Source organism: Chelonoidis abingdonii, chromosome 4 (assembly GCF_003597395.2).
Source record: "Chelonoidis abingdonii isolate Lonesome George chromosome 4, CheloAbing_2.0, whole genome shotgun sequence".
In the NCBI taxonomy this organism is placed as follows: domain Eukaryota; kingdom Metazoa; phylum Chordata; order Testudines; family Testudinidae; genus Chelonoidis; species Chelonoidis abingdonii.
Window position 1 is genome coordinate 95,463,252 of NC_133772.1, and position 25,162 is coordinate 95,488,413.

Here is a 25,162-nt window from a genome sequence, read left to right on the forward strand (position 1 = left end):
TGTTAGTTGTGATAGTGAGCAGGGCTCATTAATCAGTCAAAACCACATGCTACTAATATGATGTGTGTTTGTGTCTGACTAAAACTACATTTTAGAATACTCCACTTGGTCTCTCCTGTTCATGAGACTTAGGGCTTGGCTACACTGGAGAGTTGCAGTGCTGGTGGTGGGTTTACAGCGCTGCAACTTAGTAACTATCCACACCTGCAATGCACATCCAGCACTGCAACTCCCTGGCTGCAGCGCTGGCTGTACACCTGGTCTGCTTGGGGTATAACGATTGCAGTGCGGGTGATGCAGCGCTGCTCGTCAAGTGTGGCCACCAAAAGCGCTGTAATTGACCTCCAGGGTATTAGGAGGTATCCCAGAATACCTGTTCAGCCACTCTGCTCATCAGTTCGCACTCTGTGCCCTGGCCTCAGGTGACCCGCCCTTTAAATGCCCCCGGAATTTTAAAAATCCCCTTCCTGTTTGCTCAGCCAGGTGTGGAGTGCAATCAATCAGTGACCATGCCTCCACGCCCCAAACGAGCCCTAGCATGGAGCAATGGTGAGTTGATGGACCTCATCAGTGTTTTTGGTGAGGAAGCTGTGCAGTCACAGCTGCACTCCAGCCATAGGAATTATGATAGCTATGGGCAGATATCAAAGGCCATGCTGGAAAGGGGCCATGACCAGGATGCGGTGCAGTGCAGGGTTAAAGTAAAGGAGCTGAAGTGCCTATTGCAAAGCCCGCGGGGGAAACCACCGCTCAGGTGCTGCCCCCACGACCTGCCGTTTTTACAAGGAGCTGGACGCGATACTTGGGGATGACCCCACTGCCAATCCGAGGACCACGTTGGACAGTTCAGAGCAGGGAGAGGAGAGGGAGGTGGAGGGGGGGGAGGAAACCGAGACCGAGAGTGAGGGTACTGGGTGGGGGAGACACCCCGGAGTCCCAGGAAGAATGCAGCCAGTCCCCAAACCAAACCACCAAAAGGCCCACCAGACAGTGCCGCCTCAATCAGGCCCCAACACAAACACAAGCAAACCAATTAGCCACACTGCCACGACACATCCAACCCACGAGCTCTTCTCAAGCCAGGAGGAAGCTAGCCAGTTGCAGCAGCTGGAACTTAGATGGTGAAAAAGAGCAAGGAGCGGTGTTCCCGGCTAAGCAGCTTTTAATTCAAGATGGAAAACGTTTCGGGATAGGAGGCGAGGGTTATGGCTGCAATGCAGCATTGCCTAGATGGAGGATAACGCCCATGATGGTGGTCATACACGCGTCGCAGCTAAATCGCCTCTGTTAATCTCCTTCCAAAAGTAAAATTTCACTGCCAGAGCGTGTGAAAAACTCAAATCCGCGCGATTGCCGCAAGAATTATCAGGGAAGCACATAGTGGTCCTACTGTCCCAGACAGCTAAACGTGTCCGATGCCACACTTGTGCCGCGGGGTGAGGGACCATTAGAACTGCCACACAGGCAGCTGCAATAGGGGCCAGGGCGAATCTGCATTGCTGTAGAAGATACTTCCCTTCTTTCCCAATCGATAACCCGCCAGCAGTGAGAATATATCTCAAGATATAACTCCTGTGGAAAACCTGTACGGGCATACGTGTCAGTGCAGGATCCCCCGCCGCTGCTCTGTTTCCCAGTGCACAGAAAACCAGTGCAGCCTGAACCAATCATCCCCTTCCCAGGTGAGCCGCGCTGGCGCAGCATTATGGCTTCAAGAATTAATTAACTCTGACACTCAATTCCTCCTTATCATCACCGTGCTCAACTTTCCAATATAAACAACGTGTGACTGACATCTGTCAGACTTGATGTATTGTATGGTGGAAAGTATGACATAATGTGAGACTCTGTGATTAATTACACAATGCTGCTCTCTATTAAAGTTTCAAATATTTTAGTCTTTTCTTTTTCCTAATTTGACGTAAGTCCTTCGATTCAATTTTGTTCTTTTTATCTAATTTTGCATCTGTCTTGACTAGTCTACTAATCGACGGCCCTATCATAGACTGACTGGAAAAGCATAAACAAATAACCTGAGGAAAAGCCAAAAGAAAAAGTTAAGAAGATTTGGTGATAGCTGTTGTGAATCAGTCTGCCAGAGAGGTAGCAAAAAGGCTGCCGGAACTGGAAGAGAAAATGCAGCAAGATTGAAAAAAGGTTAACAAAAGAGGAGAAAGATGGCTAAGAAGAAAAGCACGAAGCAAGCTGAATAAGGCCTCCTGGCAACCAAACAACTGTATTGCAGTCACTTAGCATGCCAGGCAGAGCACTACTTGCTTCATCCCCGCCCCCACATATCAAAGCTCTTCCTTGTGCCCCTGTCAGCCAAAACCCCTTCTCACAGCATCACAGGTCTTTACCCCACCAGCTGCCCCAGACCTGTAACATTCACCTTACAGCAGAGACACTACGACCTCTTCTGCACTCAACCCCATCACCATGCACAGCTTTTCATCCTGAAGTGCAAGCAGTCATTGCATCAGCACTCCAGAGCAGGACATATTCAAACCTCTGACTGTACAGTTTCACGCATCCCTAACCCCTGCCCTTTACTTACTTTCTTTTCAATAAATGATGTTCTTGCTTTTAAAACAGTTGTTTATTATTGCAGAAAGTGAAAGGATACTTGTAACCCCAAGGAAAAACAGGCACTGCAAATCATTGTAAACCACTGCACTTCCTCCCGTGCAAGGCACCAAACATTACTGTTGGCTTTCCCTCAGATCCTCCCTCAAGGCATTCCTAAATCCTGTAGCATCTAGTGGCTGGGCCTTTAGTAGCCCTGCTCTCTGGCTGTTGCAATTCAACATCCAGGCGTTAGACCTCTGAGGTCCATTCCTGACTGACTGTTTCACCCTTACTTCACAATATTATTGGAGGTTTCCAGCACGCCAGATATAACCACAGGGGATTACTGCGTTTCCCCCAAGTGTCTAGTCCCATAAGAGATCTCCACGGCCCTTGAACGGCAGGAAGCACATCCACAGTCATTTTGGCTCTGACTCAGCCTGTAGTTGAACGTGGTCCTTGCTCCTGTCAAGCTTCCCTGTATATGGTTTATGAGCCAAGGCATTACGGTAGCGGGAGTCTCCATAGGATCACAACGGGGGCTTTTCACGTCCCCTACTGTGATCTTCCTGTCTGGAAAAATGTCCCGCTTGCAGCTTTGAACGCCGTGTCTGAAAGATGCGTGCATCATGCACCTTTCCAGGCCCGCGTGAATGTCAATGAAACGTCCACGGTATCACAGGCGCCTGAAACTATAAGAACTACCCCTTCTGATTACATGTTACTCGGATCTCGTGGGGTTGTGCCGAATGAATATGCGTCCCATCTATCGCCCCTCCACATTAGGGAAAACCCATTGTGCAAAGCCATCCAGAGATGTCCTGCACGTTCCGCAGAGTCCGGTTCTTCTTAGCAGGATGCGTTTAATGGTCCTGCAACCTGCATCCCGATTCCAACGGTCGACTTTCGCATCCAAACTGGTTCGCGACCGATTGTAGCTGCCTGAGTTGCCAGCTTCCGATTGATATAGCCACCTTGCTTCTCCACCGGAGGCAGCTCTCGTTGTGTCTTGCGCTGCGGGTTAGGGGCGACTCCTCACCCAGTCCATGAAATGGGCTTTTCTCCGAAAGTTCTGCAGCCCTGCTATATCCAGATTCATGCGATGTGATTCCCCCCTCAGTTCTTGTTTCCCGAGTCTCATTGTTCACTGTGCTGAGCTTTCATTACTGCAAGAGCATTTAGTGTCACACCGTCAGGGCTTGTATCATCGTTGGTCTCGCTGCACTGTCACTTTGGAGCTGAAGGAATAGCTCGACTGCCAAATGTGATATGCTGGCGACACTCATCAGCAAAGTCCTCAGCAGCTCGGGCTCCATTTCCCACAGAAATCGTGCTGCACAGAGACTCACAATGGCGCCAAACTGCTGGGATGTGAAGCGATGCACCACAGGGCGTTGGGACAGGAAGCGGAATGACCCGCACCCTTCTGTCCCCTTCCCACACCCACGGCGCCAAAATGGGACGAGGTATTCTGTGGGATAGCTGCCCACAATGCACCACTCCCAACAGCACTGCAAATGTGGCCACACTGCAGCGCTGTAGCTGTCAGTGTGGCCACACTGCAGCACTGTCCGTACACAGCTGTACGAAGACAGCTGTAACTCCCAGCGCTGTACAGCTGTAAGTGTAGCCATAGCCTTAATTTCAAAGTCTATTAATGTTAATAACTGTAGTTGGTGATTCTTTTATATATGGACTCAGGTAGTATGCATATTTAATCTAAATGTGTGTAATGCAAAAGGAAAAGTAGAATAGGATCAGTTTTATTTGGTGCAGGTATTTTTACATTCTGAACATGAGCCGCTACATTACAACAAAATACTATGATATTCGTTTTTCATTTTATATCTAGTGTATCCTGAACATTCGAATTCCTATCTAAAAATGTAGAAGGATATTGTTTAATATTCATGTAATGCTTTGAGAACTGAAGTCTAAATATTTTTAAAACATACTTTTTTTTAAAAAGTAAAAAAATAAAGTTAATAACTGTGACAGTTTTAAATAACTCATAAAACCAGGATGCTCAATTGTGGAACTCCATCCTCAGTACACTTAGGGCATGTCTATACTACAAACTTAAGTCGACCTGTGTTAAGTTGACTTACAGCCACTGCAGTAACTACTGCAGTGGTTCATGTCCACACTACCCTCCTTCTGTCGGCGTTGTGTTTCCTCACCAGGAGTGCTTCCACTGACTTAAGAGGGGCAGTGAGGGGGGGGAGGCTGAGAGCCCAGGCTCTCAACTCTGTGCACAGCTCCCCACTGGGAGCCTGGCTCCCTCCACCCTTGCTTTTAGCTCCCCACTCCCTGTTGGGAGCACAGCAGCCCCCAAGGCTCTCATCTCCAGGGCTGCCCCGAGGGGGTCAAGTGGGGCAACTTCCCCAGGCCCCGGGCTCCGCAGGGGCCCCCACGAGAATGGCTGAGGCTCCCTCACCGGCCTGGCCTGCCCCACCTCTGCCCCTCCCAGAGCCTCAGCACATCCAGTAGCGTCCCGGACAGCTTCAGCGTGGCTCCAGCGGGGCCCCTGAGCTCTGCCCCGCTCAGAGCCGCGTGGTAAGGGGGCGGAGCTGTGAGCTCTACCCCGAGTGGAGGAAGCTCAGGCCCCGCTGTAGCTCACAGCCCTGCCCCCTTACCATGCGGCTCTGAGTGGGGCGGAGTTCAGGGACCTCACCGGAGACAAGCTGCCTCTGTCCAGGGAAGGTCCTGGTTGTGCTGAGGCTCCAGGTGAGGGGGAGCTGGGGGTAAGGGGCTGGGACCGAGGGGGTTGGCTAAGGGGCAGGGAGTCTCAGGGACAGTCAGGGGACAGGGAGGAGGCAGAGGTTGAGGGGGGCAGTCAGGGGACAGGGAATGGGGGGGGAGTTGGATTGTGGGCGTACCAGGGGTCTGGCAGGACTCAGCGGGGTGTGGGGTGGATAGGGGTCGGGGCAGTCAGGGGACAGGGAGCAGGAGTGGGGTCCCGGGGTGATCGTGGTGGTGGAGTCTCTAGGGGACAGTGAGGCGACGAGCTGGATGGGTTGGGGATTCTGAGGGGGGCGGGTAGTTGGAGGGCAGGAAGTGGGTGGGGGTCAGATAGAGGGCAGGGCCAGGCTGTTTGGGAGGCACAGCCTTCCCTACCCTAAAGCTCATTCAGCAGTTTGAGGCTTACAGAAGAGCCAAGCTGTTAGCTTTTCCATTAGGGCTACCATCCCTTTCACTTCTCAAATGCCAAATTATAGTCTATATTTAATTTGTTGCCATAGGGAGATTCTGTCAGGGGAGGTTAGCTTCGATTTAAATAGCCACTGGGGGGGGATACATGAGAAGAGCTAATCATTTCCACCCTACCAGAGGGAGACCCCCTCGTCTGCATTCCCTGAGGCTTCAAGGGTTATTCAGTGGTTCTCCAACTTTGTACTGGTTGACCTTTCCATGCAACCCTCTTGGTGGACCCCCCTTATAATGAAGATTGAACACCACTTTTTTCATGCCATTTTAACACTTTATAAATGCTGCGTAGGGCCAAAGCAGGTTTAGGTGAGACTGACGCTCACAACCCCCAGTTTGAGAACCCCGGGTTAATTTATTTTTACACTGTTTCCATTCACATGCATGCGCTATTTTGGCATTTCAGTCACACGCCATCCCGATTTTGGAACCAGCTTCTCAAATCTCAGTTGTGAGTATGTACGTAGCTTATATACGAAACCCACAGTAACATCTTCGTTTGTGAGAGATCTGAGCAGTCTCTAGAAGAAATGCAGAGATAAGTCCATATGAGCTAATCTTGGTGGTAAGATGGTGTCCCTGCTCTATTTGTCAGAGGTGAGATGAGATGGTCGGCTAAGGAGATACAAACTTTATCTCAATGTCTTTAGGTTTCATCTCTGGCAGTGATTGGCCATTGTCGGTGAGTATACTGGATAACCCTTTGGTTGCCCGTCGACGTTCTTGTTTCTGTATGCTAATGGAACCAAATTATGGAAGCAATTGGTCAAGGAAGCTAGCCGGATATCGAACTCGAAATCTCTGCCGGGATTGGGTCAGTTTGCTACAGTGTCGTTGTTCCAAGTCTTTGGTTTTTTAGCAAATTTTTTATTGTTCTTTAAAATTCAAACAGCAAGCAGAATATTGCCACCCTTCTTGAACCCCACCTCTTCAGTTTGCAGCTACTTCAGCTTTCAATTAACAACCAATTTTGAGGAAGCGACATGTTTTCATGTTTTTTCTGCTGTTTCTCAATAACTCTGTTCTCGATCACAAGTTTTGCGAAATATTTGCACCCTTATATTTCGTTCTTTTATGGAGGGTGCTAGACCAGTGTCCTTGTAAACAGTTTTTTCACACTGGTGTGCCAAGAGCTAGAAGATTTATGTTTCCCAGGGCTCCCCATTGGTGGGAGAGCAGTGGCAATTTGCCCGGCCCACAGGGCCCCCACGTAGACATGTTTGTTGTATTGCAATTTTCTTTATGTGTGTGAGGGGCCAAATTGCTTTGCCAGGCCCTCACTCCTCTGGGGGCCTGCTATCTCCCTGTTCCGCTGGAGCCTGGCTGGAGGCTTTCTTGTTAATTTCATGCTGGCATGATTCTGCTAGAATGACAGCACAGTTAGCTAGTACGACCTGCATGTTTCTTGGGCAGCTGCTAGCCTAACTGCACCAACATAATCTCTATACCTCTCATGGATGTTATATTATGTCGGTGTTAGGCATCATCGGTAAGCTGCCTTTCTCGATAATCTGTATGTAACCAGCTTAGTTGTATGGATTAACCTATATAATCTCTCGGCCATTGCCTTCTCCATATGGGGGTGTTCTGCAATGGACAATAAGTGGCGTGGACTTGCTTTTAATGACTTATTCTCTTCTTCTATAAGGCCACACATGATTAACTATACATTTCATAAACTTAATGGCCAATTACATATTTTTATATATAATATGTGGCTCTGGTTTTAGAGATGTTCAATTCCAGAATGTCACGTTCCAGTTCAAACTGATTCATTAGTTAAAGTGCATGACCTTGAATCAGGCCATCTATCTAGTATTAATTGATTTAGGCCTTAATAGCATCTGTAGTTAAAATGGTCCTTTGATTAGTTTACGTTAGGTGCGTTGAGCGCTGGGTGCACATGCTGTGGTGTGTTCTTCCCTTCTCTTTAGTAGTTTTTATTCAGCTGCAGTACTGTGGTTGATGGGTTTTTTTTTACTGTCGAACCTAGACAACAGCTGCTTTCCCTAATGCCGGCTGTGCGCTCTTGTTCAATCCCCTTCGTTATCGAAGATGTGGACTTATTTTTGTTAGCTGGTTTGTTGAAGGAACGCAGGCACGTTCTGCTGACGTTAGTAACTTCTTAAGTGCGTCTTATGTTATAGAGAGCAGTAATGGAATGAAATAGAAATGTTACACGTTGAATTTTACTTGCCAATGGTTCTCTGGAACCATCAAATTTATGGCACTTGAATGAGAATACACTTTGAGCTGTCCGATACTCTCATGTATGCACTTTAACGATTGAGCGTAAGTCCAAATCTTGTTTACATCTTACTGACACATGAGATTTTTTGCGTTGTAACCGTACTGGTCAGAATGCCATTAGTTGTCGTATGTGAATAGGCGCTGAACGTTCCACTACACCCTATCTTCATGAAATTGCTATGAGATGAATGTACTAAACGTATTGTTTGCGTGGTCTGTGAGTTTCATTGGAAAGTTTGATGATTTTGCTGATGTGATAATCCTAGTAGCATGTTTGTTTTAATTTCTGCATCTGAGTAGGAATATTACTATATATCATTACAGTGTCTCACCTGGGAACACCCACCATTAATGCCTCCACTGCTGGTAGTTATGGCCATAGAAGACATGGGATTTTGACATGTTAATCTCCACCTTCTGAGAAACTCTGGATGCTGTCTTATTTAACCAGACTGGATTAATGGGGATCGCGGTCATGAGGGTGAACTGTCAGACTGAAGAGGTTACTAGCGGAGTCAAGGATCGGTTTTGGGACGATCTTATTTTAACTTATTGATACCTTGGCACAAAGGGGGAATGCTTGTCTGTGTTTAATAAAGTTTGCGATTGAACGGAGCTGGGGGTTTGCTAACCACGGAGAAGCATCGGCGGAATATATTCGGAAGATGGACCACCTGTACACGTTGAGTTAGTAATTTGTGATTATTAGGAAAGTTGCCCAAAGGTTACCACTAGGTTTAATAGAATTTAACGTGACCATCCAGTGGAACGGCCCGGAGGTGATACCTAGGAGGACGCGCCCTCTTGAGCCTCAGGGAATTTCCCAGCCACTCAAGTTGCACACCCCCTACGGAGTGTAAACCCAAAATTGCATTGTCTTGCATGCACAGAGATCTGTCCAGTGTAAGTCATGAAACATCGCTCCCTCCCTCCAATGTGGTAGGAAAATATCACAGCTTTTTTGCCCCCATTTTATGAATTGCACAACTGGTTTATTTTACTACAGAAGATAGATTTTAAGTGATGATAAGGATAGGGTACTCATAAGCAGATCAATCTTTAGGATTTTCACGTGAGCATACTAGTGAAATCCACGCACACACCATCAGTCAACTGTAACGTTTTTTAATGTAGCATTAAAGAAACTGGGTTTTGTGACAGTAGTAAGCTTCTACTACCTGGATTTTGTTAACCGCCCTCCCTGTAAACTCAGAGTTGGCGCCCGACACCTTCTTTCCCCAGTGCATGCAGCTCTTCACCCTGAATCACCGCACCCATAGTCCCTCTATCCTCATGCGTTCATAGATAGGTTCTGGCCACAGTATCCTGGGGGGAATGGTCAGAGTTGATATTAAGCAAGGTCCCTCGTCAAACTCACTTCCCTCTTAATAGGATTTACAGTATGGTAGTAAGTGCCATGTTCCAGGTTGTATCTCCGCCCTACTAGTTGGAACACCTGGATTTGTTGGAGTCTAGCACCCCTCTTAAGGAGTCTCAATATGGGGATGCCTCTAGTCCCACGGCTAGCATGATCACATGGCCTCATATACTCATAGGATCTGATTTGTACACTCAAAATAAGTGATCATATAGGGATGCTCGACCTCTATTCTCTGCAACATGGGCAGCCCACAGGAAGAACCCTCCCATACCACAGTTGTATAACACCTCACCGAAACGCCAGAGCTGAGTTATTAGTCATGCCAAACTTGAGTGAGTTGTGAAGACCTCAGCTTGCAGGGTAACGAGGATCTAGCCGAGCAAGACGACCCTGCCCCGTATCCACCTTGCATTGATGGCGATAAAGTAGGCCTCCATGGCTTATAACCAAGGTCCGCCTGTGAGAAAATTCCTTCCCGACCCCAAATATGGCGACTCAGCGTGAATCCCTGAGGTCTGATGTGGCTAGACTTACTCCCAGCAGCTCACCGCGCCGAAATGAATCATTCTCTGCAGTTAAACTGCAGTTCCCGCAATCCCATCCAACATCCCCTCACAGACCAATTCGTGCTGACTTATCTGCCGATAATCAAATCAAGCCTCAGAGGATTAAACCTCCCCCCTCATAAATCGCCCTGGCGATATATCTCGTGTTTCAGCTTAGTCTATAAGCCAGATGTACAGAGTCTATTTGCCCCACTCACTACTTTCCCTCGGATGGGCCCGTCCGAACTTCACTTCCCCTATGGATGCATGTTAGAAACCTTCGTCTATTATTTCTTAACCGTCTAAACTCCGTATATCCGGTTTGTACCCATTCGTTCCTCTGCCTACTTTGAGTTACTAAACTTTTAATAATTTCCCTCTCCCTCCCTAACGTTAAATCCGCGCTGATTCATTATCTAAGTACAGAGCAGCATATCCCCCCGGACTCTTCTTTTGGGAGCCAGGACCTGACAAGCCAGCTCTGTTGGGTCTACGCTATTTTAGCAGGATTCCTCCTCGGTATTCATTCCTAGTAGTCCCGGTCTCATGAACCTGTTCTCAGTTTGAAAATTCATCCTTTCTTACACACTGGGCACCAGAATGCACACAATTTTCCAGGTGGGTCTCACCAGGCGCCGTATATACAGCACTACACCCTCCTTCTCCTGCTTCTGAAGATACTCGTCGGATGCATCCTACACACCGCATTTGCTTTGTTAATCAGCATTCACATTGGCGCTCATAGTCATCCATGCTATCAACAATACCCAAGGCTCCTTCTCTCCTCCGTCGTTTCCAACTGATGCGTCCCCAACGTTATATCTAAAATTCTTATTATTTTAATCCCTAAGTGCATTGACCTATGCACTTTTCGCTATATATTTCATCCTATTACTATTACTCCAGTGTACAAGGTGGTCCGTATCTTCCTGAATAGTATGCCGGTCCTCTGCCGTGTTAGCAATACCCCCCCGCTTCGTGTCATCCGCAAACTTTATTGAACACATTCCCGCTCTTTGTGCCCAAGTCAGTAATAATAGGTTTAAATTAAGATCGGTCCCAAACCGATCCGTTGAGTGGACTCCGCTAAACTCCTTCCAGGTCTAACAGTTCACCCTTCAGTACGACCGCTGGAGTTCTCCCCTTTAACCAGTTCCTGGTTAAAGCGCATCCCAGGGAGTTTACTCAGGAGGTGTAGTTAACATTTCCAAAATCGCCATTGTTCTCTTCTATGGTTCATTAACTAGAACCAGCCAGATGATGCATTTAATTGTGGGTGTCCCCAGGTGCAGACCTTTTGTAATTGAATTATATTAATATTCCTAACTTTCAGATGCAGAAATTCTTCTTACATTAGGATATCACATTCAGCCAAATCATAATCTTTCCAATGACTCTCACCTGCCCATTGGCATTCCTCTATCTATTTCATCTCTACAAAATATGGGGGGTTGTCACAGTTCTCATCTGTTTTTCCCTAATTTTCACATTACGGAACCTTATTGCATTGTTATACATTGGATTCAGTGGATTTCGGTTTTATCATATGGCCTAGATTTGGCCACACACTTCTGAAACCCCAAACCATATTCAGGTTTTGGCAGACTACTTTCAGCTTTTCAATTAAAAAAAACACAACAAATTTTGAAGGAAAGCAGACATTGTCCATGATTTTTTTCTGCTTTTTAAAAACCTCTAGTTCTCGATCCAAAAAAGTTTTGACGGAAAATATTTGTCCAACCCTTTTAATGAGCTTTAGTTCCTTTTAGCACTAGCTGATGCTGAGAACCAGTGATGCCTTGTAAACAAGTTTTCTCACAACTGGGTTTGTGCCAAGATGCAGAAGGTTTATTTTTCCCAGGGCTACCCATGGTGGGGGGAGCAAGTGGGGCAATTTGCCCCGGGCCCCACAGGGCCCCCCACGAGACAATAGTATTGTATAGTATTGCAATTTTTTTTTATGGAAGGGGCCCCCGAAATTGCTTTGCCCCAGGCCCCCTGAATCCTCTGGGGGCCCTGCTCATCTCCCTGTTCCCCGCTGAGAGCCTGGCTGGGAGCGGCTTTCTTGTCAATTTCATGGCTGGAGCCATGAAATTGACAAGAATGACAGCCAACAGATGATGTAAGTAACCTGCAGTTTCTATGGGGACACTGCATAGCCCTAACTGCACCAACATAATCTCTATACCTCTCATGGAAGTTGAGTTATTATGTCGGTGTAGTAGGGCACTTACATCGGTAAGCTGCCTTACATCGATCTAACTCTGTAATGTAAACCAGGCCTTAGTTGTACCTGTGTATTAACCTATATATGATACATTGCTTTCAGTGCATAGCTCTCCAAAGTGTCTGCAATAGGTACAAATAGAAATGGGGCATTAAGAACAGTTTCCTCTTAATCTATAAGGCCAAAATATTGAAACATGAACACTTAAAATTAGGCAATTAATACATATTTTTATAATCTAAATACGTGGCCTGGTTTTCAGAGATATGTTCACAGTTCCCAAGATATGTTCACAGTTCCCAAGTTCAAACTGACTTCATTATTAGTTAAAAGGGTGCATGACCTCTGAAAATCAGGCCACTTACTTAGGTATGTAAATATGGATTTAGGTGCCTAAATTTAGCCATCTGAGTTAAAAATGTTCTCTCTTGATGTAGTGGTTACACGGTTTGAGGTTTTACAGTTTTTTGGACACCAGGTTGCACCCATTTGGGAAAGGTAGATTCTCTTTCACTTCTCTTTGAAGTATGATTTATTTTATATATTCAAGCTGCAGCTAACTGTGAAGCTTGATGGGGTCTTTTTTTAAACTATAGACTAGAAAGCCTAGACAACAGCTGCTATTCCCTAAATGGTTCCTGGCTGTGAAGAGGTCTCTGTTAAATCACACTCTTATCGATCATCGAAAGTGTGGACTTTATTATTGTTAGCTGTGTTTGTGGAAGGAACCAGACAGTGCACTTTCTTTCTGACTGTAGTTAAATCCTCAGCATCTTAATGCAGTATTTTAATGTTAATATAAGAAGGAAGACAGTAGATGGAGAATGAAATTAGAAATGTTAAAACGTTTGAATTTTACTGTTGCCAAATTGGTTTCTCTGGAACCAATCAAAATTTAATGGCCACCTATGAAGTGGGTTGACTTATTGGAGCCTGTATCAGATAAATCTATATGTATGCACTTAAATAAGCAGATTGGATGCGTAAGTCCAAAACCTTGTTGTAAATCTTTTACCTTGCACAACATTGAAGATTTTTCTGGCCATTATGATAAACCGTAATCCTTGGCTCCATGTATCCATGCAATTAGGTTCCGTATGTGAAATTAGGCGCTGAGACGTGTGACACTACACCCCATATTCTTCATAGAAATATGCTTATGAGATGAATATAGCGTAACTAAAACGTATGTTATGCAAGATGGGTCATGTGAGATGTCATTGGAAAGATTATGATTTGCTGAATGTGATAATCCTAATTGTAAGCATGTATAATTTCTGCATCTGAAGTTAGGAATATTAAATATATATCAATTACAAAAGTGTCTGCACCTGGGGAACACCCACCAGATTAAATGCAATCAGTCTGGCTGGTTAGTTAATGGACCATTAGAGAGAACAATGGGATTTTGGAAATGTTAATCTCCACCTTCCTGAGAAACTTCCTGGGATGCTGCTTTAACCAGGAACTGGTTAAAGGGGAGACTCCAGCGGGTCGTACTGAAGGGTGAACTGTCAGACTGGAAGGAGGTTACTAGCGGAGTCCCTCAAGGATCGGTTTTGGGACCGATCTTATTTAACCTATTTATTACTGACCTTGGCACAAAGAGCGGGAATGTGTTAAAAAGTTTGCGATGACACGAAGCTGGGCGGTAGTGCTAACACGGGAGAAGGACCGGGATAATTTCAGGAGATCTGGACCACCTTGTACACTGGCAGTAATAGTTAATAGGATGAATATTAATAGCGAAAAGTGCAAGGTCATGCATTAGGGATTAATAATTAAGAATTTTAGATATACGTTGGGGACGAATCAGTTGGAAGAACGGAGGAGGAGAAGGACTTGGGTATGGTGCGTTGATAGCAGTGTGACTATGAGCCGCAATGTGAGTATGGCTGTTAAAAAAGGCAAATGCGGTTTAGGAGCATCCTGAGAGTATTTCAGCAAGGAGAAGAGGGTTAGTGCCTTATATACGGCGCTGGTTGAGACCACTGGAATATTTGTGTGCAGTTCGTGGTTTTGTCCATGTTTAAGATGGATGAATTCAAACTGGAACAGGTTTCAGAGACGGCTACTAGGTGATCGAGGAATTGGAAATCTGCCTTATGAAAGGAGACTCAAAAGAGCTGGCTTTGTTCAGCTGGCCAAAAGAAGGCGTCCGGGGGATATGCTTTGCTCTGCTTAAATATATCAGGGGCATGAACTGTTAGGAGGGAGAGTGATATTAGTTAGTTACTAATGTAGCACGAGGACGAATGGTACAAACTGGATATTAGGAAGTTTAGACTTTGAATTAGACGAAGGTTCTACATTAGGGGTGAAAGTTCTGGACGCTTCCGAGGGATAGTTAGTGGGGCAAAAGACTTATTCTGCTTTAAGACTAGAGCTTGATAAGTATATGAGGGAGTTATGAGTGGAGCTAGTTGTAATTTGGGCAATTGATTTTGGATTATCGGCAGATAGTCTGCCGATGGTCTCGTGATTGGGGGGGATTGGGTTGGATCGGATGGGAAACTGAGTTACTGAGAGAATTCTTTTGTTGCCCGGTTGCTGGCTGGGGAGTTTTGCCCACATTGTCAGGGTTTAGCTGATCGCCATATTTGGGGTCGGGAAGGAATTTTCCTCCAGGGCGGATTGGCAGAGGCCCTGGAGGTTTTTCGCCTTCCTCTGCAGCGTGGGGCATGGGTCGCTTGCTGGTGGATTCCCTGCAGCTTGAGGTCTTCAAATCTCAATTTTGATGATTTCAATAACTCAGTCATGGGTTCGGGGTTGTTATAAATGTGTATGGGTAGGGTTTTGTGGCCTGCCTTGTGCAGGAGGTCAGACTAGATGATCATATTGGTCCCTTCTGACCTATGAGTCTATGAGTCTATGTGATCATGTCACCTGGTACTGGATCCCATCTTGGCCTCCTAGTATTTTTCCACTAGTAGGGGCGGAGATCAAACTGGGAAACAAAGGATTCTCACCATCTGTAAATCCTATTTAAGGTGGGAAAGTGAGTTTATCAGGGCTGCTTCTTCATTGAATCCCCACCCAGGATGACTGTGGAGAACATCTAAGAAATAAGGACTGGGGGTGCGGGGAGGGGTGAAGAGCTGAGCCTGGGTTGAAAAAGGTGTCTGGCCTGTGAAAGGAATGCCTAAAACAAAATCCAGGGTGAGAAATTACTACTTGTAACCAGTTTCTTTAATGTATTAAACGTAATTTGTGTGTTTGCTTTATTTGCTCAGGAATCTACGTTGATCTGTTTGCTATCCCTTATAATCACTTAAAATCTATCCTTTGTAGTAAATAAACCAGTTTGTGCAATTCATAAATGGGGGGCAAAAAGCTGTGAATATTTTCCTCCACATTGAGGGAGGGAGCGATTTTCATGAGCTTACACTGTACAGATTTCTGTGCAGTGCAAGACAATGCAATTTTGGGTTTACACTCCGTAGGGGGTGTGCACTTGAGTGCTGGGAAATTCCTGAGCTGAGTCTTCCCGCGCAGAGCTGATTTCAGTGTTTGTCTTTCTGCAGTTGGGTGTGTGCTAGAGGAGGCTTGCGGGCCTGGCTCAGCAGGATAGGCTGAGGGATCCCAGGCTCGTGGCTCAGTGGTACCCCAGTATATCAAATGGCACACTGGGGTGGGGGGCAACCCATCACAGCATGGTAGGCCAAATTTATGCCAGGAACAAATTTTATATCTAATTTATAAATGTCTTATTTTTTTAAACAAACCTAAAGTTGGATAACTTAATATCTGCAACATATGGTGATGATTTTAATAAAATTAGACTGGCTTGGGACTTGAAGGCCAGAAATTGTGTACACTGTAGGCTAAGCATTAGCTCTCTTGGCAAGAAAATTAAATTCAATCACATTACACTTAATTGCACCAAGCTGCAATATCTTAGGATAAAACCTCTTCACTGGATTAGACATTCACCTCTTTTGAAAATATCATAACCTTCTTGCTGGCCACCACACTGATGCTTGCTTGCCGTTTAATTATATGTTGCATCCATTATTTGAATTATCATCATACTCTGACTTAAATGAATTTTATATAGATTTGTTTATTGCTCCGGTGTTGTCCTGAAGTTACTGAAAACTTAGTAGCTCTGACAATCAAGATATTTATTTAGGTGCTAAGTTTGAAAATGTCGGCCTCAGTGTTTCATGTTAAAAAGATGTCAAAAATTAAATTCAAAGTGTACAGTTACATGTACAGTCACAAGCCATCTGCAAAATGGTGATGTATAGCAGCAAACAGTTAACAAAGTTTGTTCAGCATGCATATTTCCATCCGAATATTTATGGAGATTGTTGTGCCGTGTATGCGTGTGCATGCACACCTATGGTAAAGTTACAAGAAAAGGCAGACTGTGTGTCTCTATACATCATTCAAAATGTTCACGCTTTGAAGGATTCACTCACTTTATTAGATTTATTGGTTTTGCCGTTTGAAGGATGGGAATAGGAACCATTGTACATAGAAAATCGCAGTACGCTAACAGAAAAAGAATACTACCTTTACTATGGAACATATCACTATGGATTAAGAACCATCTATTTATACTTTTTAAGCCATTTTGGGTTTAAGGACTAATGTGTGTTGATACAACATTAGACAAAGTCATCTTTGCCCAAGTGCCATAGGGGTTTGGGAGGGTCCCTAATTATACTCAATGGAATTTCCTTATCTCACTACGAAGTGCCATGGTCCCCTCTGATCAGGATGCATAGTGAGTCCGCAGGAGGTAGGAGAGGGAAAAAAATCTTGGCAGGTGAGCTGTGAACTCAAGCATCTTCCACAGTGGGGGACCATTATTAGGAAGTCAATTTTTGCCTGGATCAGTCCCAAGGAATGTAGGTAACTACATTACAGATACAGCATTTGTGAGAAAATAAAATGTGTATCACAACTAATGCTATTTTTTTTTCAAAAAATAAATGGAAATATATACGTGTCTACATTATGCTGATTTAGGAAGAGTATAGAGTTCTTGTTGATGTGGACAATTCTTTTCTTTTTGTTAAAATCTTGTAGGTATTCCAGCAGAGACTGCTTTGAAGGATGACTTCACTGAACAACCAACTAATATAGATGTCACAAACAGAGATGAAGATGTCTGGGTTTTGGGCTGCAGGTTGGGACAATCTGTGCCATTTGCAGATTATAATGAGGAAGAAAGTGTTGACAGAAATATATTGCACCTGACGCTGGACCTGAATGTAAGTAGTTCTCTGAAAGACAGGGTACGTGCATACTGGGTTTTGACCAACAGGCATTTATTGAGCTGTCATAAACAGATAGCTAAGGGTTAATGTTTCTTTTACCTGTAAAGGGTTAACAAAGGGAACCAAACACCTGACTAGAGGACCAATCAGGAAACCGGATGTTTCAAAGTTCAAGGGAGGGAATTTTTTGGGTATGTGTCTTTGTCTGGCTCTCAGCTATGAGAGGGGATTTTTTCTTTCTTTCTATCTTCAAGCTTCTAATCTTCAGTTTCCAAGTTGTAAGTACAAAGGTAGAAAAAACAATAGGCTGTTATTGTTTTTTTTGTATTTACATGTGTGTAGTTTGCTGAATGTAAATTGTATCTCTTTTGAATAAGTGTTTATCATATTTTCTTTTAAGTAATAGCCCTGTGATGTCAACCTAATGCAGAGATCATATGTTCACGTGTTTTTTCTTTCTTTTTATATAAAGCTTTCTTTTTAAGACTTGTTTGAGTTTTCTCTCTGGTAGGCTAAGGACCGAAGGGAGGGGAATTCTCTTGTATTAGATCTACGGAGGGTGAAGCTCTGCAGCACCAGGGAATTGGTGGAGGGGGAAGAGAGATAGAATCATTTCTGTTTCCTTGTATTTGGGTTGTCTCTTTGTGGAATGAGGGGACATGCTTCTTGGTATTGTGATGTAAAGAGATTGCACAGTAACTCTCAGGTTAGCCCAGAGAGGAAAGTCTGGGTGGAGAGAGAGGGGAAGGAAGTGAGTTATTTCCCTTGTAAGTAAGACTCAGGGCTTCTGAGTCTTGGGGTTCCCCAGGGAAGGGTTTGGGGAGACCCGAGGGAGCCAAAACCCTGGAATTTTTGGCTGGTGGCAACGAGATCAAATCTGAGCTGGTAATTAAGCTTAGAGGGGTTCATGCAGGCACCCAGATTTCTGGACGCTAAGGTCCAGATTTGGGAAGGCTTATGACATGAGCACATTAGTTTTCTCTTACAAATAGGTTCCAAATGATCTAAAACAAGCTTCTTATTTTAGGCTGGAGTATAGACTTACAGTTAGCTGCAAATCCATTGAGTTTTCAGGAAGTGCAAATATTGTAGTTACATCCAAGGGGTGAGGGGAAGACAGGGAGAGAGCATGCGCATTTGCTAGGTTGAAATATATAATAAAATTATGGTAATTTTTTGTTAAACCTTTTCTGGCAGCTATTCATTACTGATTCAGTACGTGGTAATGCTTGAAACAAAATGATGTGTAACAGCGACATCTATTGGCAGAGAGACTAGAATTGACTTAGAGTAATTCAGACTACTATATCACTGAACTTGAGGTCATCAGGTACTTTATCTTTAAGCTATTTTAAATGTAGTTTCTTGTCCATGTCACCCTTACTTTATTTGTTAAAATAACTATTTTGACTGTTGATGTGCTATCGTGATAGTGCATATGTAAATTACACCTCACTAGCATTTTTGGAATATTCTTTAGATAATTTGTTGTAATGAAAAACAATTGGGATGGAATGGATTAGTTTTGGTCCTTGTCTGCTTCTACTACTGCAAATGGATGCCGCAACAGGAACAAGTCAATCCATGTTTCAAAAATTGCACGTGCATATAAAGCCTTCATATACAGTAGGGGATGTTTCAAATTAAAATTAATTGACCACAATAATTTGAATTAATATGGGAGTTCTGACATTAATAGTTTGTTTCCATCTTTTCTTAATCTTCCATAGTCTTTTTTGTTAAAAAACAAACAAATACATTTCTCTCTTTAGAGATCTAGTTAGCCACTCTATAAAGGTTTAAGTTCCCTCTGTTGCTGTCAAGGAAAAAAGAAGTGTTCATGCAGCTACTTCCAAAAGACTCTCAATCTAAGTGCTTATCCCCTAAAGTGTGGTGATGGTCTCACCATAGTGAACATGTCAAAACAGCACCTTTTTTACACTACAGATCCAGTCCCTGTGTGCACTGCAAGTCTTACATGCTTAAGTTACTGAATAAATATGAGTTTTTTTAATTCTTTTAATCCTGAGCAGGCAAAGTAGCTATGGGAAAGTGAGATGGATTCTGCTCTGTCTTGAGTATCAAAAGCAAAATGGATTAATCTTAATTCAAATGCAAAATCTTTATTTGTTTTGATGAATCAGAAGATCTCATCTGTACCTTCAGATCTCAGTTTGAGTCTGCAGGATTTTCAGTTACACAAACTTGTGACTTGAGTAATTGTGTCTGATGTAGAAAATACTGAAAATGATTAAACATGGAACCTCACCCTGTCATTTATTCAGTGTTGTATCTCAGAGTAAAAAGACACTTAAATCAAGGTGCCAACTTGTACCTTACTAGTGAGAAATACTTCTCAATGCATTACTTATGCCTCTAAGAGGGCACTGATCTTATTTCCATTATGCTTCTCTTTGTAGGGACTCAATTCCATAGTGTTTGGGGTTTTTTTTTTTAAAGTCTATGAAGTATAGAATCATGGAAATGTAGGGCTGAAAGGGACCTCGAGCAGCTATCATGTCCAGTCCCCTGTGCTGAGTCAGGACCAAGTAAACCTAAAACATCCCAGGCAGGTGTTTGTCCAACCTGTTTATAAAAACCTCTAGAGTTGGGTATTCCACAACCTCTTTTGAAAGCCTGGAGTTCTTAACTATCCTTATAATTAGAAAGATTTCCTAATAATTAACCTAAATCTCCCGTGCTGTAGATAAAGCCCATTACTTCTTGCCCTTCCTTCAGTGTACGTGGAGAACAATTAATCACAGTCCTCAATATATTTAACATATTTGAGGACTGCTATCATGTCCCCCCTCAAACTTCTTTTCTCAAGACTAAACATTCCTAGTTTTAAAAAATTTCCTCATAAGTCTGGCTTTCTAACCCTTTTTCACTTTTGTTGCTCTCCTTTGGACTCCCTCCAATATGTCCTCATCTTTCCTAAAGTATGGCTCCCAGAACTGGACAAAGTACTCCAACTGAGGCTTCAACAGTACTGAGTAGAGCAAAACAATTACCTCCCGTGTTATACATACAGCACGCCTGTTAACACTCAGAATAATATTTCCTTTTTTTTTTGAAGCTGCATCACATTGTTGACATATTCAATTTGTGATCCACTATAACCCCCAAATCCTATTCAGCAGTACTACCACCTACCCAGCTAGTGTCCATTTTGCAGTTGTGCATTTTATTTTTCCTTCCTAAATGAAGTACTTTGCATTTAACTTTATTGAATTTCGTCTTGTTGAATTCAGAACAATTTTCCAATTTGTCAAGGTCATTTTGAATTCTGATCCTGTCCTTCAAAGTGCTTGCAACCTCTTTCTGGTTTATCCATGGTTTAGTCTTGAGAAAAGAAGTTTATGGGGGGACATGATAGCAGTCTTCAAATATGTTATCCATTATCCATGTCATTAATGAAAATATTGAACAGAATATTGACTAACCCCTGTGAGCCCCCATTAGATATGCCCTCCCAGTTGAACAGCAACCCACTGATATCTATCCTTTAGATATGGTCTTTCAACCAGTTTGGATACCCATCTTATAGTAATTTCATCTAGACCACATTTCTTTGCTTATGAGAATGTCATGTGAGACTGTAACAAAATCCTTATTAAAATCAAGATATATCACGTCTACTGCTTCCCCGTCCAGTACTCCAGTAACCCTGTCAGAGAAGGAAATTAGATTTTCTTCCCATGGGACCCTAACTACCAGTTCTGAGTTAAGCTTTTTTTGAAGTCCATTGCCCTTATTCTGCTGCTTTCGCCCCTTCCTTTCCTCAGAATCATAAAGTCATCATATCATGATCACTTGTACCCAAATTGTCTTCCACCTTTCACCAGATTTACTACCAATTGTTCCCTGTTGGTCAGAATCAAACCTAAAGTGGTGGTCCTCCTGGCGGCTACTTCACTTTCTGAAACATTAGCACTTGTACAATGACTCATAAGTATAGCTCACTAATCAGTGGGAGCTGAGGTCACTCACAGCCCTAAAATCCTTTGTATAAACCTAATTATTCTTGGCATGGTAAGCATCTTATACATTATATATTGTTCCAGTAATGAATTGCCTTTTTTAATGCATCCCTTATACAAATGTAAGTGTTAATCAGACTGCTGGTTAGCTATGTATTGACTTCTGAAGAAAAAAACATTCAGGAACTTTACTGCCCCTGTTATATGTGTTTGTTTTTCCTCTTTTAAGTGAAAGATAAATGTTAATAGCTAGTGTGTTCACAAGTAAGCTATTCTTGAATACAGTGACATGCACAGAACTATGTTCCTTATTTTTAAGGTTTTTTTTTTTAAACTATCAGTTGATATTACAGAGGGGGAGCAGTTACAAGTGAAGGACAGTTCTAATGAAAAAGATAAGACTGCAATGAGGGCAAAAAAACAAGGTAGTTTAGAAAGAGTGAGATAGACTTAAAAAAGGGAAAACATGAAGACTGTACAGCAAATGCATCTTGGTTCTCTGGTGTTGGCACCAAGTGCTAGAGCTTTGTGACTTTAATACTTATGGGTTCTACTGACATAAGCCACGAGAGATGATACCAGTCATCTGTTCTTTGCCTTTTGCTCATTTTATGCTTGCATGTCTATACATTTTTACTACAAGAGAGGCCAATAAATCCTTCCTTAAAAATCATTGTCTTTGAGCAACTAACAGTTTTTCATATGGTAAGACTCTAGCTTAACCCCTATATACATTTACTTGATAAATTATGTCATCCTCAAAGTAATAAATTATGTCTGACTCAACTCTCTTGTCCATGGAAAACTCCTGTATATCTATTATGATCTTTTTTTAAAAAAAACTAGGGGCTAAAAGAGCTATTCTCTCAGTCCACACTAAGGGCAGGTCTAAGTATTTTGGGGTAGGCCTGCAAAAATATATTGCACTCCCAAACTCTCAAAACCCAAAAGTTTCTGGCTTCTGTCCACTCTATTAATAAAATACAGGAACTGGAGAAGTGTAAGTGTTGTAATTTTTGCCTGCTGCAAACAACTGCCTCATCTTATATCAAGTGGTGCTAAAGGTGATCTTCCAGCCTCCTGAACTGCAGAAAAAGTCTTGTGTTTGTGCTTGTGCTGGGAAGACAGTTACTGAATTAAGCCACAAGTCTAAGGCCCCATCTACACGACGCGTGAAATTCGATTTTAGATACGCAATTTCAGCTACGGGAATAGCGTAGCTGAAATCGAATATCTAAAATCGAGTTACTCACCCGTCTTCACCGCGCCGAATCGATGTGCGCGGCTCGCAAAGTCGAATCCGGAACTCCGTTTGTTTTGGTGGAGTTCCGGAATCGATGTAAGCGCGCTCTGGGTTCGATATATCCCCGTCTAGACGAGACGCGATATATCGAACCCAGAGCTTTCGATTTTAATGCGCCGAAATGGCGCGTCGTATAGACGTGGCCTAAGATTTCCATTTCCTTCTGTCTGCTGCTGTGTATTCTAGGAAATTTGGGGTTATTTTTCCCCCTTACATCCAATTATACAGTCCAGAGTAACCAGCAATATTCATATAATTTAGTGTTTAAAATAGCTTATCCTGAGACTATCTGCGGTAGGAAGTAAAATAGAACAAAGGACAAATTTTATTACTTTACTAACCTAGAAAAATATCTCTTCTCCTCCCCCTTTCCATTTCTTGCTTTTTTTCCTTTCATGTCTGACCCATTCCATTTACCTCTTCACCATTTTTTGAAATTTATCTGGTCAAGGTTTTTTTTTTTTTGAAGAGCAGCATCTTCTTTTCTCTCACTCTCTTATATTAATCCCCACCTTACTGTCTCCTATGTTATCACATCCTTCTTGAGTCCCTTCTTACTATTCTTTTACTCTTTTACCCGTTGAACTCATTTACTCCCTTTTTCTTATATTATGATTTATTTGTATTGTGGGAGCATTTAGAGGTTCCAACTAAGATTAGGGCTATAGAGTGCTAGATAGAATAAGAAAAAATCCCTGCCCTGGAGAGTTTACAGTCTAAAAAGACAAGACTAACAAAAGTGGGGAGAGGGAAGAAAGATACATAGAGAGGAAATGAATGTCATGCAACATAGTAGAGCAGCAACTAGAATCCAAATCTGCTTAGTCCCAATCTGGTGTCCAATCCACTGGTCCCTTCTGCCTCATACCATTGCTCTAACCCAGGGGTCAGCAACCTTTGACATGTGGCTCACCAGGGTAATTCACTGGCGGTCCGCAACATATTTTTGTTTATGTTGTCTATCTGCAGGCACGGTCCTCAGTGGCCACGGTTCACCATTCTCGGCCAATGGGAGCTGCAGGGGGGCCATGCCCGTGGATGGTCAGCATAAACAAAATATCTGCCTGCCAGTGGATTACTCTGATGGGCCGCTTGCCGAAGGTTGTGTCCCTTTCATAATAATACTTAGCACGTCCCAAACATTAATTAACCTTGTCAACACCATTGTGTGGCATGGTTGTATTATCCTAATTTTACAAAGGGAGAAATTAAAGTAGGAGGATGAAATGACTTGACTAAGCCACAGATAATCAGTGTCAGTGCCAAGATTAGTACACAGGAGTAATCTAGACTTAACTCAGTAGCTTCTCATGCTGTTGAGTTCCCCTTGTGGCCAGATCGATCTCTCAGGCCAGGTCTACACTACGAGATTAAATCGATTTTAGATACGCAATTTCAGCTACGAGAATAGCGTAGCTGAAATCNATCACTATTCACATATGAGTACCCAAATATTCTATTCTGGGACTATGAGCACTAAAATCCTTCATCACTAAAATCCTATTCACATATGAGTACCCAAATATTCTATTCTGGGACTATGAGCACTAAAATCCTTCATCATAATTATATGGTTATGGCATGGTATCACTATTCACATATGAGTACCCAAATATTCTATTCTGGGACTATGAGCACTAAAATCCTTCATCACTAAAATCCTATTCACATATGAGTACCCAAATATTCTATTCTGGGACTATGAGCACTAAAATCCTTCATCATAATTATATGGTTATGGCATGGTATCACTATTCACATATGAGTACCCAAATATTCTATTCTGGGACTATGAGCACTAAAATCCTTCATCACTAAAATCCTATTCACATATGAGTACCCAAATATTCTATTCTGGGACTATGAGCACTAAAATCCTTCATCATAATTATATGGTTATGGCATGGTATCACTATTCACATATGAGTACCCAAATATTCTATTCTGGGACTATGAGCACTAAAATCCTTCATCACTAAAATCCTATTCACATATGAGTACCCAAATATTCTATTCTGGGACTATGAGCACTAAAATCCTTCATCATAATTATATGGTTATGGCATGGTATCACTATTCACATATGAGTACCCAAATATTCTATTCTGGGACTATGAGCACTAAAATCCTTCATCACTAAAATCCTATTCACATATGAGTACCCAAATATTCTATTCTGGGACTATGAGCACTAAAATCCTTCATCATAATTATATGGTTATGGCATGGTATCACTATTCACATATGAGTACCCAAATATTCTATTCTGGGACTATGAGCACTAAAATCCTTCATCACTAAAATCCTATTCACATATGAGTACCCAAATATTCTATTCTGGGACTATGAGCACTAAAATCCTTCATCATAATTATATGGTTATGGCATGGTATCACTATTCACATATGAGTACCCAAATATTCTATTCTGGGACTATGAGCACTAAAATCCTTCATCACTAAAATCCTAT

At 43.0% G+C, this 25,162-nt stretch overlaps 1 protein-coding gene across 1 annotated transcript in view; it reads left to right on the forward strand.

Moving 5' to 3' along the window:
* LOC142046814 (formin-1-like) overlaps positions 1–18,639 on the forward strand; it is a 92,922-nt gene extending 74,283 nt beyond the window's left edge. Inside the window, exons 2-3 of the mRNA XM_075065855.1 lie at positions 17,216–17,400; positions 18,604–18,639. Coding sequence (XP_074921956.1) covers positions 17,216–17,400; positions 18,604–18,639 — 221 coding nt within the window. The remainder of the gene's footprint in view (positions 1–17,215; positions 17,401–18,603) is intronic.
* Positions 18,640–25,162: the final 6,523 nt, after the last annotated feature.